The following is a 14,440-nucleotide window of genomic DNA, read 5'->3' as shown; positions in this document are numbered from 1 at the left end:
TTTCCTTATTAGAGCTCTACGATTTTCCTATACTCCCTCTCTCTCTCTCTCTCTCTCTCTCTCTCTCTTAATTTTTGTGGTTTATAAATCTTGTTATTTGTCCTTAATTATTGTTTCTGCATCTTGTATTTCTCGAAATACATATTCATATTGCTACATAGTTATCGTTACAATCTACCAAATGTGTTCAAAATGTTAATGTATGCAATAATGCATTATGCCTTTAGTGTCTGTTTGGATACCGTTTATTTTGCTGAAACTGAAATTTTTTTGCTAAAAGTACTGTAGATAAAGGTAAAAGTTAGTTGAAACAGTATAGTAGGACTCATGAATAATGTCAAAAAGTGCAGTGGGGCCCATGAATAGTTGCAAAAATAAGCTGAGTAGTGAAATAATTTATAATTTTAATCCACATCCAAACGCACACTTAGTTTCTTAAAACTAATAACTATAACGTATCAATCATGATATGACCATCACTTTTCACTACCATAACTTTACACATTCTTGAACCTAAATATAACTTATAATAGTAAATAAATATAATACAAATACTTTGAGTGGAGACACTATTTATTTATTTTTAGTTTATATGTACCCACTGGGAAAAAAAAATTTCTTATTCTACTGCTATACTCATATTCGTATGCTAATATAGTATTCAAGGCCAAGTCAAAAGGGTCTAGTTATGCTCCTACTTAGAAAACCATATGTCATTTTCATCAACTTCAAGATTATCTCTAATATTTAGAGAACTGTTTACAAAAAAAAAAAAAATTTTTTTGAATAGGTAAAATACTACTTTGGTCACTAAATTTTATCAAAAGATTGTTTTTCGTCCCTAAACTTTAAAAAATTCTTTTTTCATCCCTAAACTTTGTAAAGAGTTTTTTCAATAGTTCAGAGACAAAAATAGGGATGAAAAAAGAATTTTTTTTCAATAGTTTAGGGATGAAAAATGTTAGGATATATGTGAGGATTGTTAGAGACATATGTTATGTAAATTGGTTGATCCTTTGACAAAACGTACTTTACTTGTAATTGGGTATATCTAAGATGGGTATAGTTCTTCAAGGAACAAGATTTCAAGTTTAGTATTAAAGCTATGCAAATCTGTCCAAGAAACAAGTGAAGAAGTGTTGTTCATTAAAGTTTGACAGATAGCTCGACAGAATCTTATTTATTGAGGTTTAATGATGTAGCTCGGCAGCAGCTAGACAGAAGTTATATCTATTGAGAATTACAAAATTAGAATTTCCAGATCTAATTTTACGCATATCCATGTGTATTTGTGTAGGTTTTTTTTTTTTTTTCCTCACAACTCTAGACATATATAAGGATTATTTTAAGGGCTGTCACGGGTGATGCAAAGTAATGCAACTTGATGCAAAGTCATTGTGCATGCAAATTGTGACCGGAGACAGAATTTTTCCTAATTCATCATATTCTCTCTAGAAGTTACTGCGTCTTTGCGCTAAGGGTTTTGTGACTAAGGAGCTTCCTGATCTTCATTGTTGGATGAACTGAAGAACTTTGCAGCCAACATCTTCCTTAATTGGTGTGTTAGTCACGTACTGAGATTCGTGCATTGAAAGGAGAGATTGCTGCTAAATTACAAGTCCAATTGGGTATTGGGGTAAGGGTTCAACTGTAGATTGGTATTAGGTACTGAGATTCTTTTTACTTGTAATCGCTTGTTTTAATAATAGTGGATTCTCGGGAGTGGTGACCTTAAATTCACCCAGTCGGGTTTGCCTCAGTGGTTTTTCCCATTCGTAAACAAATCATTTGTGTCAAATTTATTTTCTGCTGCATTTAAGTTAGTTGGTGATTTGTTTGTGCTACCATGCGTATTGCATGTAATTGAATCTAATTAATTCACTTGGTTAATTAATTGATTAATTTACCAAATGAGTCAATACATTCTTGGTCTATCAAAAAACAAAGTTTTGGTAAAGTTTAAAAAAATAAATAAAACATTTTCAATAGCTTTAGGACGAAAAATGAATTTTTCAATAGTTTTGGGACAAAAAATGAACTTCTTAAAGTTTAGGGATGAAAAAAAACACTTTTGATAAAGTTTAGGGATCAAAATAGTATTTTACCCTTTTTTTTCTTCTTTTTTTGTGTGTGTATAAAATATTACATGTAATTGGTTTTCCTAATATGCTTTTTTGTGTGGTACCAACTTTCTTTGCATGGTGCAAAATTAAACTTAAATAAAACCTTCAACAGGCACATAGAATCATAAACGTATGCATAATAATTTAGATAAAACTATTAATGTGATAACAAATTTGATTGATGTTACTTCAAGAACAAACCACTTTTATCACATTGGATTACATTACTTATCATAGATTATGGTTTTACATCACTTTATTATTATAATTATTATTAAATTTTTGAGTTATGTTTACTAATTAAGGTTCATCATTCGGTCCATTTCGGTCCAATTTGTCCACTTTTGTCCATGTTGGTCCATGTTAATCCAATTTTGGTCTATTTGGTTCACTTTGGTCTATTTCAGTCTATTTGGTTTAATTTCATCTATTTTGGTCCACTTTGATTATTTTGATCCAATTTGGTCCATTTCAATCCACATTACGGTCCACTTCAATCGACTTACTTAAGAATAGGAAAATACATATTTGGGTTGAGAGTGCTATCAATTATTTGAGTAATATTTTCTCAATTTTTTTCCTTTGAGTAATATCAATTGTAATTAAATGATAAATTTTGATTATTGTGATGATCTCCTTAAGAGGATGAGAAATTTGAAACATAAAAATTTTAGTTATATCAAAAGAAATTAGGAAAATAAAATGCAAAATAACTATAGTTAGATAAATATGGCCACTTCAATATATATATATATATATATCAATCAAAAACACCAAAAATGATAAAATTATATATTTATAAAAATAGAAAAATGGAACTTAATTTTAAAATTTGTTTAATTTTTAGGGAGAACAAATTATCTATAATAAAATTTAGAGAAAAAAAATTACATTATACCACATCTCAAAATAATTATATATTTTCTACGCAACGAGTGGGTCTATGACTAGTTAAATTTAAAAATGCAAGGTGGCTCTATCACAATTGCAAAAGAAATTTCTCCAAAAAAAAAAAAAAAAGGAATTTTGCAACAAATTTTAGGACGTAGAACAGAAAGGAAAAAGCGAAAAAAATCTCACCTCTATAAGATTTTTAACGACTCAAATAAGTACTGTCAATAACAATTACTAAAGACAATGTTGTTGCCCAACCAACACAAGAACAATGTTGTTTTTTCATGAACAACAGTTAATTTTATGTAGATGCCTGAACCCTTCCTTCTTTACCTTCCCATATTTGATTTGTGCGTCATTCAACTATTAAAACTGTACCCCTTCATTCTTATAAAATTGTCATAAAAATTCAACCTTCTAGTTCTTGAAAGTTTTTATTTTCTATATTAATTATTAGAGTGTGATTAATACACGACTATTTTTTCCTTCATATTTATTCATTTGGCAATCCAGGAATACAACTTAACAAGCTACAACACCAACCTGCAGAGTCAACATAGACCTGCAAACACTCAAAACAGGATTGTTTTCCTTATATTGCAGAAAGCAGTGCATACACTTGCCTACATTTAGAGGGAAAGAGTGAATATGGAAACAAACCAGCACAGCCAACAAAAGCAACTTTTAGCTCTGCAAGCCACATTCATGTGCTACCACGTTATTTTGCGACCAGCTTGGCTCTTGCATGACCCTGTGATGTTTGGAATTGTTCATTTATACCAAAATGTGCCATCAGGGGCCAAACATGGGTGAGAAGTTCTCCACCCGTCTCAGCTGCTGAGCATGATGATATCCTCTGCAATGGCAGGCTGCATAAGCAAGCATCTCCACCCAAACATATCTAATCATCTCCCATTTCTGTTTCTTATCAGATATAGCTTGCAACTCGGTGCAAGCCTACATGCATCAAATAACACGGATTTGCTTCTCTCCCTTTCCACTTCAGATGGTGGAACTTGAGTGATCATATTAAACAGCCTTTTACATGCATATGATTTATCACTGTCTGAATTGTCTTCTATGGACTTGTGGGCTTCAAAAAAATGTGTGATCTCAGCGCAAGTATCTTGAAACCTAATTATTCCAATTCCCATTGGCAACATGAAAGGACAGATGACTAGGAGATACGGCATATACTGTGATACTAACGTGCTCAACTCACATATTAGCATAAAGGTGTTTGGGTATGTCTGAGTCTCATCCAATTGGTAACAGATATCTGTAGCAACGTGCCAGATAAGAATACTTTGGTCGAATTCTACTTTAACACTCCAATCTAGTTCACTAGAATTACACTTTTTAAGCGCTTCACCTCCTCTGTGGGAACAAAGGGTTCTGATATCGGTTGCATCATCTGATTCTTCTTCGGGATGTTTGATACTCTCTTGGAGATGGCTGAATATCAACTCTTTCAAATCCATTGGGACTTCCTCATGGGTTGTGTACCAAGTCTTTTCTAGGAATTTATCAATGTGAAGGCACTTTAGGATTCCATAAAAGACTCTGCTTATTTTTGAGGGAAAAGCTCAATAGATTGAATTGTGACATGGAATTTGACCACCTAGGCTCTTTAGGTAATTGTAAACAAGTAATGGCTTTATGGATAATGGCTTGAGGGATTGAAGTGGTTGCATGTCTACTCAACCAAATATCAGTCCTGTCTGAGGAAAGTAGTAAGAGAAATGCATATAGTTCTAACAGTATAGCAACAGACAGCAATAGGAAAGTTATGACTAGATCAACATTTGAGTACTTATGCATATATCAATAAATGAGAAGAGTGCCAACGTTATACTGGTCAAAGAGAAACTGATTAAGCGAAGAGCCCGACCTTGGAATGAGTGTATTATCTTAGCCTTAGTGTAGAGCATGTCGTACATTAAGCCAAGTTCCATCTCTATGACTTTAAAAGCTCCATCCGAAGAAATATTTATGAAAAATTCTTGGCTTCTATTCCTATCATCAGAGCTGAGGAGTAGATTAACAAATAGTCGTTTGAAATTTTGGAATAAGTCATCGGCTTCAACCAAAATTTCATCAGGAATGGAGTCATTCTCAACCATATGCACCACTGGAGCCTCGATCACATGACTTACTTTCACATGGAATCCCTCAAACATAATTAATCTATATTCCCGCATGAACTTGGAATAATTGGAATTAGATTTATAAGGACTGGGCATGGATTCTCTTAATTGCTCATTGCTTGCCGACTTGAGAACCCATGTCCTTTCCCCATATTTGATAATTCCTGCACAAAATATCAGAATAGACAGAATGGATAGGTGAGAAGCAGTCCAGGCTATGATGAAAATGTAAAGTGCCACCCCTGTTTGAACACATAGTCCAAGCAATTGCCTTAACCAAAGATCATTATCTTCCAAGGAATAAGCTGTAATGGTATCAGGGCCACCCAAGTGTAACAGAAGAAATGGCGCCCAAAATGCAGTAAGTTGAATGCTGTCACTGAGAGATTCATCTTTGCCAATACTTTCCATGACTTCCCCAAGGTTGTTTGAAATTGCACCTAAGGCAACAGTTGCTACCCAATCAGCCGTCAAATAGGCACACCACAGTACAATTCTGATCCAAATTTTACTTGTGTACTTCCTGCGATTGCCCAAAATGATGAGTATTGTCTGCAATGTGAGGCTTAGGAGAACTAGAACTCGCAGCTCCCAATCGTTCCACGCATTCCTCAACTTTGGCGGGAATGGATCCCCGAGTCTCCTTGCATTTATGTAGATCAAGCTGCTTACAACTGAAATTCATGCGTGTTATGTCAACATCCGATATTTTTAAGCTTTAAGAAACTTGACAAAAAAAAATTCATGATGGTTTGTTTGAATAGAGGTGTATAAAGAAAAGGATCTGGATTTTAAATTTTTGTTTAAATTTGAAGTAGTAATTTATTAATATTGATGAAATTTATTAATAGATTTGAATCTTTTATTAGTTTGTGGATTTGAAATGGTTCTGTAAAAGGTCATTTTAACTCATAATTGTTTATGTTCGAGCAAAATCCCCAAATCTCAAATCATCATATGGTTAAATTTATCAATCAATTTGTATTGACAATTATTCTTCAAATTCTTTGATTTTAAATCCTCAAATCCAAACACAATTTTTAACCAAATGAAAATGTAAATAAATAATAAAGAAACTAAAAATTCCTGCCACAAAATAATCTTACAGTTTCTTTTCAGAGAGCCCTACCTAGTATGGCATTCAGAAATTAGCATAAACATGTGAAATGGGCTATCAACTAGCTAGAGAGCTCTACCTAATATAAGAAGAATATGTAAGCCCATATATTCTTTGAACGCTTTTTCGTCAAGAGATCTGGAAAAGGATTATGGTTGATTAGCATGCTTATTGCTAAGTGGGGAATGCATGAATGCATATGCATCAAAAGGATTAAAAAAAAAAAAATACAGATCTGCCGAGCAAGGGGAGCTCAACCCAAACTAGTTTCATTATTGGCCTTGCTAGTGCGAAAAGAAAGCAAAAAATTGAACTGATTTCTAAGCATAAAATTATACAATGCAAGGTATTTATAGCACAGCTTTCTTGGACTGGCTTTATTCTAAGTGTTGATTTGGGTATGGCATATTTGCATAGTATTTATTAAAGGAAAATGTTGGGCATTGGTTTAGGAACTATTTTTAGAAACATTTTAATTGGAGAATGATAAAATAATAAATATTGTTATCAAAACATGAAAATGATGTAAAAACTCTTCTATTATGATTTATTATTAATTGCCCTAGGGCATCCTTAACACGACCCTTTATTAAAAGATAATTTTTTTTAGTAATTTTTGTGTTAAGTGTCCCACAAAGAACCAAAAATTAACTTATTTTTTAAAAAGTTAAAAGTTAGATTATTTGTAAAAAAATAATACTAAGACAAAAGGCAAAAAAAAAATAAAAAAATAAAATAAAATAAAAAAAAACAAAAAATAAAAAGCTTTTTGCCTTTATCAAAATGGACACTAACTATACTAGGAGCAGGAAATGACCACAACGAATCAACGATGGGCATATGAGCAGATAATGACCTGAAAGGAACGACTAAAGGAAGATCCCATAGAGGAGCCCTGGGAGATAGGAGTTGCAGTGAATACTATATCAGAATTCTATACTTTCATAGTAGCAAAGCAAGTCTCTTCAAAATCAATTCGCTTAGAGGCTTACAGCACTTCATGAGTAGGCAGAGGAATCGCCATAAGGAATCGATTCAGCCATTTGTGAGCATGGATAGGCGATGAATAATTATTTTCTATATTTTACTTAGCTACAATAATTAGTTTTTTAAGATAAAAGATTATTAAAAATATAATGAAATAATTAATAAGAATTTAATTTGATTTCTTTTGGCTAAGTAATAATTAAGAAGAATGAGAGTAGTAGATGAAGGTGTGTAAGTGCAAGCCTATCCCAAAAGGAGTTCTTTAACTTCCAAGATAGCTTAGCACTTATAATACCAACACCAAACTCCCTTCTTTTGATTTGTAAATTATAGAAAATCAACTACATGCTGGTGATACAACACTGCCCACCATTAATGTTGATATCCCAATTCTCGAAAATTCCCAAATAAAATTTCAAAAATTCAAATAAACTATTAATTTGTTGGAGTATGCTGCATCTGCAAATATAAGATTATCATGTTAATCAACATGATGAAATTCAATAAACTTATTTTAAGGCTGGTTCATATATTTCAACCAAAATTTTGAAAGAATGTAGAATTCTATTTTAATAGATAAACAATGTAAACATTGTAAAGTATTAAGAAACAATTATTTTGTGATGTTTCTTCTATTGAAATTTTGTTAAGAATAATTGAATGTTAATTTAGATTTAAATGAATTTTTTTTTTTGGGTTCATATCTGGCCCCCTTTATTAAAATGCTTCTGATCCGTTTTGTTAAAGTTGTTTCTAACATTTACTCCAAAAAAAAAAAAAAAAGCTGTTTCTAACAGATTCTTAAAAAAAGAAAAAAGAAAAAAAAAGTGTTTCTAACACCAGATTACAGCTTCAACAGCAAATGAGCAACACCAAAACTAATAGGGAAATTTTAATTAACAAACAAAAATCACCTTGAAAAAGTAACAAAGAAGGTAATCTAGTGATGCCTGCTGCAACAAGGTCTAACAAAACATTCTCATCCTTGAACTAGTTTCTATGTTTTCTCGTTTTAGTTTCTGTTCGCAGCTAGTGTTACTGTTTGTTCTTCTTTGCAGTTTTAAAATTCTTTTCTTTGCAGTGTTGAATATAAAACTCTATCATCCATGATCCAAGAAAAGGAGAAGAATTATTGACAAAACAGTGCAAGTGGAGTTACATACTTGAAGGTATCATTAGTGGATATTTCCGGTATCTTCACCGTAACGCGTCCTTTGCTTCACCGTGGGGTTCGTTCAACCTAAGCTGTAACTGTGTTGGGAACAATGAATTGATCTATTAATCACAGAGAAACCAGTCCAGTAGTAGTCGTTTTCCTGCTTTCGCTCTGTTAAACCATCCCAAGATTGATCATATTGTTCTCAATCCCTCCTCAAGTATGTTCAAATGTGAAGCAGACTTTAGAGAGAGTCTGAGAGAGAGAAAAAGGAAACTGATGTTATCTGTATGAGACTAGGAGTGGTATCACTCTTCTTTCTTTTGTTTTTGTTTTTGTTTTGTTTTTTTTTCTTTTCTTTTGGGAGAAGGTAGTATGTACTATGCACGAATCACGATGATCTGGGCGCATTGCAGTTCTTTTGCTTGATCTGTGGGCCGATAAAAAGTAATTTTATTCATAATCTATATATAAATATATATATATATATATATATAATATTTAATTTTTGAGTTATTTTTTTAGTATCTGAAACTATCAGATAAATTTTTTATAAGTTATTATATGTTCAAGAAATGACTTCTTTATCAAATTGTAACACAAATTAAAGTCATATAAGAGCAAATCATGTAATGATGTAATTTCTTAAATTTTTTATAAAATTATTTTAATCTACCTCACAAATGGGTAGGTTCCCATGTATAGCATAAGTTAGCGATTAGCCTAAGTATATAACCAAAACCTCTACTAGCACCAAAATTTTTTATATCAGCACAACACAATATTTAAAAAATAAATATAAAATTAAAAGTACTATTTTCTCTCCTAAACAAAATTATTAGTTTTAAAACAAAATTAACCAGAAGTAAAATTCTATATCTTTAACAAGTCTTACTTAAACTCAAACTCAAATGTTGATAATTTATCAACAAATTTATAAGGTTAATCATGAACACTATAAAAGCAGTGCAAACCCCAATATTTTTTTAACCCATCTCTAAAAGCAACACAAAATCATCAATATATATATATATCTCCCCATCCACTCTCTTCTCTAATTTTTCCAACTTCATCCTTACAAAAAAAAAAAAAAAAAAAAAAAACCTTCTATGACTTACTTTGGATTGAACTGAAAAAGGGGACTATGTGCAGCAATCTTCAAAGTAACGTAAATTTTCTTTTTATCCTCATAAAATTACAATATCACACATCGACTCTACTCATCTGTGACTCTATTCTCAGTTTCTTCCTCTCTCTCTATGTTCCAACTTCAAACCCACTAATCACTATGTTAAAGTTAATTTTGATTTACTATTTTTTTCCCCTTTTCTTTACACATTAGCCGTTTATGAAGCAGAAAACTGGTTTTGCATTGCTCCAATTTCCAAGAGAACGTGCACCACGTGTGTGGTTAAAATTTGATGTTTTAATCAATTGAAGTGGTGGCCAGGTATGACTCCCCTTTCTTCTTTAATTCTCAATAAAATAATATATATGTATATATATTATACTACATAACATTATAATATATATATATATATATAACTATTATTAAATTATTATACATCATATAATATATAAAAAATAGAAATATAACATGATTTTTTGGGCTAAACAAAACAATTGATCATTACTTTTTTTTAGTAATTGATTATTTGATAATTTTGATTAGATTTTTTAGTGATTTGTCTACTTTCTAGCAAATCTTTAATATATTATTATTATTTTTTATGAATGAATAATTTGTTATCCCCTTCTTTGTCACCCTTATATTTTCTTCTCCTTTACTTTAATAAAAAAAAATTATGGTTTTTTTCGCATTTTTAAAATAATGATTTTCATACATGAACCACCAAACCCCACGTTTGTGACTGTATATGATTTTGTTATGATTTCGTTTAAAGTTTAAACTTATTAAAATTTAAAACTTACTACTTCGTGGGTTCTTGTACTTTTTTCTTTTTCTTATATTTCTCTTTTGAATAGTTATATATTTTTTGAATTGTTTCAATAGCTTATTCTTTAATTATATATCTTTTTTGGCATTTTGAAAGTTTTAACATCTGAATTTGTGTAAGTTTTTGCAATATTTGAACACGTTTAGTAGATTTCAATGACTATACCATGTATTATTTTTTTGAAGGTAATCAATTTTTCTTTTATATTTTTCTATTGTGTAATCATATAAATTTTGTTTTGTTTCAAAAATTTATTGGATGTAAATCTTATGATTCTTTAATATTTTTTGGTCTTTCTAAAGTTTTAATATCTGAATTATTCTTTAGATGGTAACACATATTTCTCTTATATTTCTCTGTTGTGTAGTCACACACACACACACACACACACACTATCTATAATTAGCAGGCTCTAAATCTTTTGATTCCTTTCAATAGTTATAGACATGGATTATTCTTTTGAATGTAATCCATCTTTCTCTTATATTTTTCTATTGTTTAGTCATTGCCGATGCTCACTTTGGTAAGGAGGCCCAATAGCAGGAAGAAGCCTAACAATACGGGAGAAAAAGAGTTAATAAATTGAGAAGAAAACTATTAAGCTCGAATGGCAGGAATAATGGATCATAGGCCTAGAAAATAATAAATGGACCTCGAAGAAAGCAAGCGGGCCTAAAGGAGCCCAAAGAAAGAAGTAATAAACCCATGGACATTGTATGAAATATGTAAAGTTGTTATTTACAACTATGTATTTTGTTGGCTTTCATTCCGTGCCAAAATTTGATTGTAATTATTATCAATCATTTATACCCTGTATTTGTTGTGTGATTTGTTGTAAGGGTTGTGTGATAGAGAGTGTGTGAAGACTCAAACATTTGGAGGTTGAAGGATTCTCGCGTGTATGTCGCAACCTAGCTTCCCGCGAAGTGAAGCATGTACCCTGCACGTGCTGGAATGCGAAGAGTCAGGCCAAGTGGAGACAGCTGTCTTTCGTGAGTATCTCGCGGGTAAGGCCTTCCCGCGAGACACCCGCAAGACAAGCTGTTCTGCCAGCCTGTACTGACTGACTCACACATTTTGCACCTTCCTATATATACCCTCATTACCCATAAATGTTGAGAAATGCTTCACAGAGAAAACCCTAGCCAAACACATTGGGAATTAGAGATTGTCATCCCCACCTTTCTCTATACACTTGCTTGTGGTATCTCCTCAACCCTTCCCTCTCTATTCCCATACCATTGAGAGGTTGATAGCCCAAACACTTACCACACCCTTTAAGAGTATTGAGTGACGTTTTGGTGCTGCTAGGAAGTATTGGAAGAAGCCTAGAATGGCAGATGCAACATGGAGCTTGTTGCGGGATCCGGGGTGCTAGACAAGACACGGTTCCAAGAAGCCTTGTTGGAGTAAGAGCTTGGAGGGCTAAGGTACATCAGGTAGATTAAGCTTGGAGGGTCTCTTGCTAACCCATGTATCCCAACTGATTGTCTAGTAGATCGATTTTCGCTTGGAGGGCGGCGGAGAGGTTTTTCGCCGAGTTCTTCGGTTTCCTCTTCGAAAACACGTCTCGGTATTTTCTGTGTTTGCATCTTTCTTCCCTACTCTTTTATATTCCATTATATTGCTGTGTTGCTTAGTTTATGGATTATAGTAGCTTGTTGTTCATCCGCTTGCATTTACACTATTTCGCACTTAGTATTAAGTTAGTGTAAAATCTATCGAGCCGTAACGTTAATTGGGGGGTTTAAATTGCTCTTGTGTTTTCAACACATTTTCGAGCTTTCAATTGGTATCAGAGTGGGTACACTTGTTGTGGTTTAAATACCTTAGTGTGATCCTTGACCCTTTTTTTTTTTGAGATGGACCGGTCTCAATCGCTTAATGTTCCACCATTTTTTGATGGGAACAATTATGCATTCTGGAAAGTCAGAATGAGAGCATTTTTATGTTCTATGGATGATACCATGTGGGATGTGGTTGAGATAGGCTGGACTAAGCCGGAGGATCCTAAGTCCACTTGGGATAAGATAGCTCTCGCAGCCGCAAATGCTAATAGTAGAGCTTTAAATGCTATTTTTTTGTGGTGTGTCTCCTGATGAATTCCACAGGATCTCTCATATGACGGTAACCAAGGAAGCTTGGAAGATTTTGAAGACAACATATGAGGGTACGAAGAAAGTTAAGGACACAAAGCTTCAGATGCTTACCACCAAATTTGAAGAGCTTAAGATGTGGGATGATGAACCATTTGATTCATTCTATGGGAAACTCAATGAAATTGTAATTGCTAAATTCAATCTTGGGGAGAAGATTGAAGAGACTAAGTTGGTGAGAAAAATTTTGAGGTCCTTACCGGAGAGCTTTCGGGCAAAAGTTACAGCCATAGAGGAAAGCAAGGATTTGGATGAAATTAAGATCCAAGAGCTCATTGGATCACTCCAAACGTATGAGCTTGGACTGCCTTCCCACAAGACGAGTAAATCGCTTGCCCTTAAAACCATCACCGAAAGAATGGATGATCCTTCCGAAGAAGATGGAGTGGAGAAGGAAGTAGTATACCTTGCAAAAAACTTCCGAAAATTTTTGAAGATGAAGAACAGTGGAAAACCATTCAATAGAGGAAAATTTTCATCTTCAAGAGGTGATAGGAAAGAGTTTACAAGGAAAGAAGGGAAGGAGTTTCAACCTTCTTCAAACATTGTATGCTATGAGTGCAATGGCCATGGACATCTAAAGAAGGAGTGTCCAAATTTTCTGAGGGGAAAAGGCAAAGCTTATGCCACGACACTCAGTGATTCAGACTCCTCTGATTCTGACTCGGAAGAGAGCTGTGACGGAGAGGGAAACTACTCCGCCTTCATGACCATTGCTCATGTGGAGTCATCAGAGGATTTGGGTGCACTTGTGAAGGAGCTTGGTGAGCATTCTGATTTAGAGTCTATTGGGATTGTAGAAGAATCAGATGTTGAAGAAGAAGAGAATACAGCTAATCTTCAAGAAAATTACTCCTTACTACTTGAGAAGTCGGGAGAGTATACCAGAGTAGCCAAGGCAACTGTAAGGAAAATGAAGAAAGCAAAGGAAGATTACAGAAGTCTCTTGGTCAGATATAAAGAGGCTAAGTGTGAGATTGAGACACTAAATGGCGAGTTGTCTGAAGCCTATACGAAGGTGAGGTTTCTTGAGCAAGAGGTAGTGCAAGCTCATGCCAAGATAGAGAGAGTCTCCTCCCAGAAGTTAGATGATGTTATCTCATCTCAAAAACCTTGTTCAGACAAGTCCGGGTTGGGATACACCGGAGGAAGCAGCTCATCAGTCAAAGTCACCAAAGAAGTAAAGTTTGTGAAGGCAAACGAGAGGGTTGTAGAAGAGCCCATTCTTGAGAAAGTTAAGGACGTAAAGAAGAAGAATGTGGCTGAGCAACGAATGGTGAATAAGCCCCGAAATCAATCTGTGGTTAAACATGAAACCAGAGGAAGATCTCTCCCAAGATCACAATGGGGTCCTAGAACAGATTATGTGTGTCATTACTGCGGATTGCAAGGACATACCAGACCCAACTATCAAAAGCTGAGATCAGACAACAATGCAAGCGCACCACGATCACGAGAAAGGAGAAATGACATGAGATCTTGGGGTGGTGAACAACCGAGAAATCAAAACCGTGATCCCAGTATGATGGACGTGATGAAAATGATCGGTGCCTTCACCACTTGCTTGGAGAGTTTCACCAGAAGGTTTGACAGTCCAAATTCTCGTACCCAATCCGATAAGGATATCACCCCAAACGCACGTGACGTGTGGGTGAAGAGGGGTACTCATGCATAAGCATTATAACATGTCCACGCATAAATTCTTTCAATGTTTAGGGATATTTGCTGTTGCATCTTTTCATGTATTGCTTTCTTTTTACTGTTGGTATTTTGTCTGGTTGGTTTGTAGCAGCTGGTTTTGTTGATATTTCTTTTCTTGTTCTGTTCCGGGGTGTGTTCAAAAATTCAAAAACACATAAAAAATAGAAATTCCAAAAAGTTTGATCACTTTGTTGAGTTTTG

General features: G+C 33.7%; 1 protein-coding gene across 1 annotated transcript; it reads right to left on the bottom strand.

Annotated features, from left to right (window-relative positions):
* Positions 1 to 3,481: 3,481 nt before the first annotated feature.
* LOC111985660 (uncharacterized) lies at positions 3,482 to 8,823 on the bottom strand. Its single transcript, XM_065782003.1, has 2 exons — positions 8,432 to 8,823; positions 3,482 to 5,838 (listed from the first exon to the last, which is right to left on the bottom strand). Exons 1-2 carry the CDS (start codon positions 8,442 to 8,444, stop codon positions 4,811 to 4,813), a joined length of 1,041 nt encoding a protein of 346 aa, XP_065638075.1. The 5' UTR covers positions 8,445 to 8,823; the 3' UTR covers positions 3,482 to 4,810.
* Positions 8,824 to 14,440: the final 5,617 nt, after the last annotated feature.

The sequence above is a fragment of the Quercus suber genome, unplaced genomic scaffold (genome assembly GCF_002906115.3).
Source record: "Quercus suber isolate HL8 unplaced genomic scaffold, Cork oak 2.0 scaffold_286, whole genome shotgun sequence".
Classification (NCBI taxonomy): domain Eukaryota; kingdom Viridiplantae; phylum Streptophyta; class Magnoliopsida; order Fagales; family Fagaceae; genus Quercus; species Quercus suber.
Note: the sequence above shows the minus strand (reverse complement) of the source record. Positions and strands in the feature narration are given on the sequence as shown.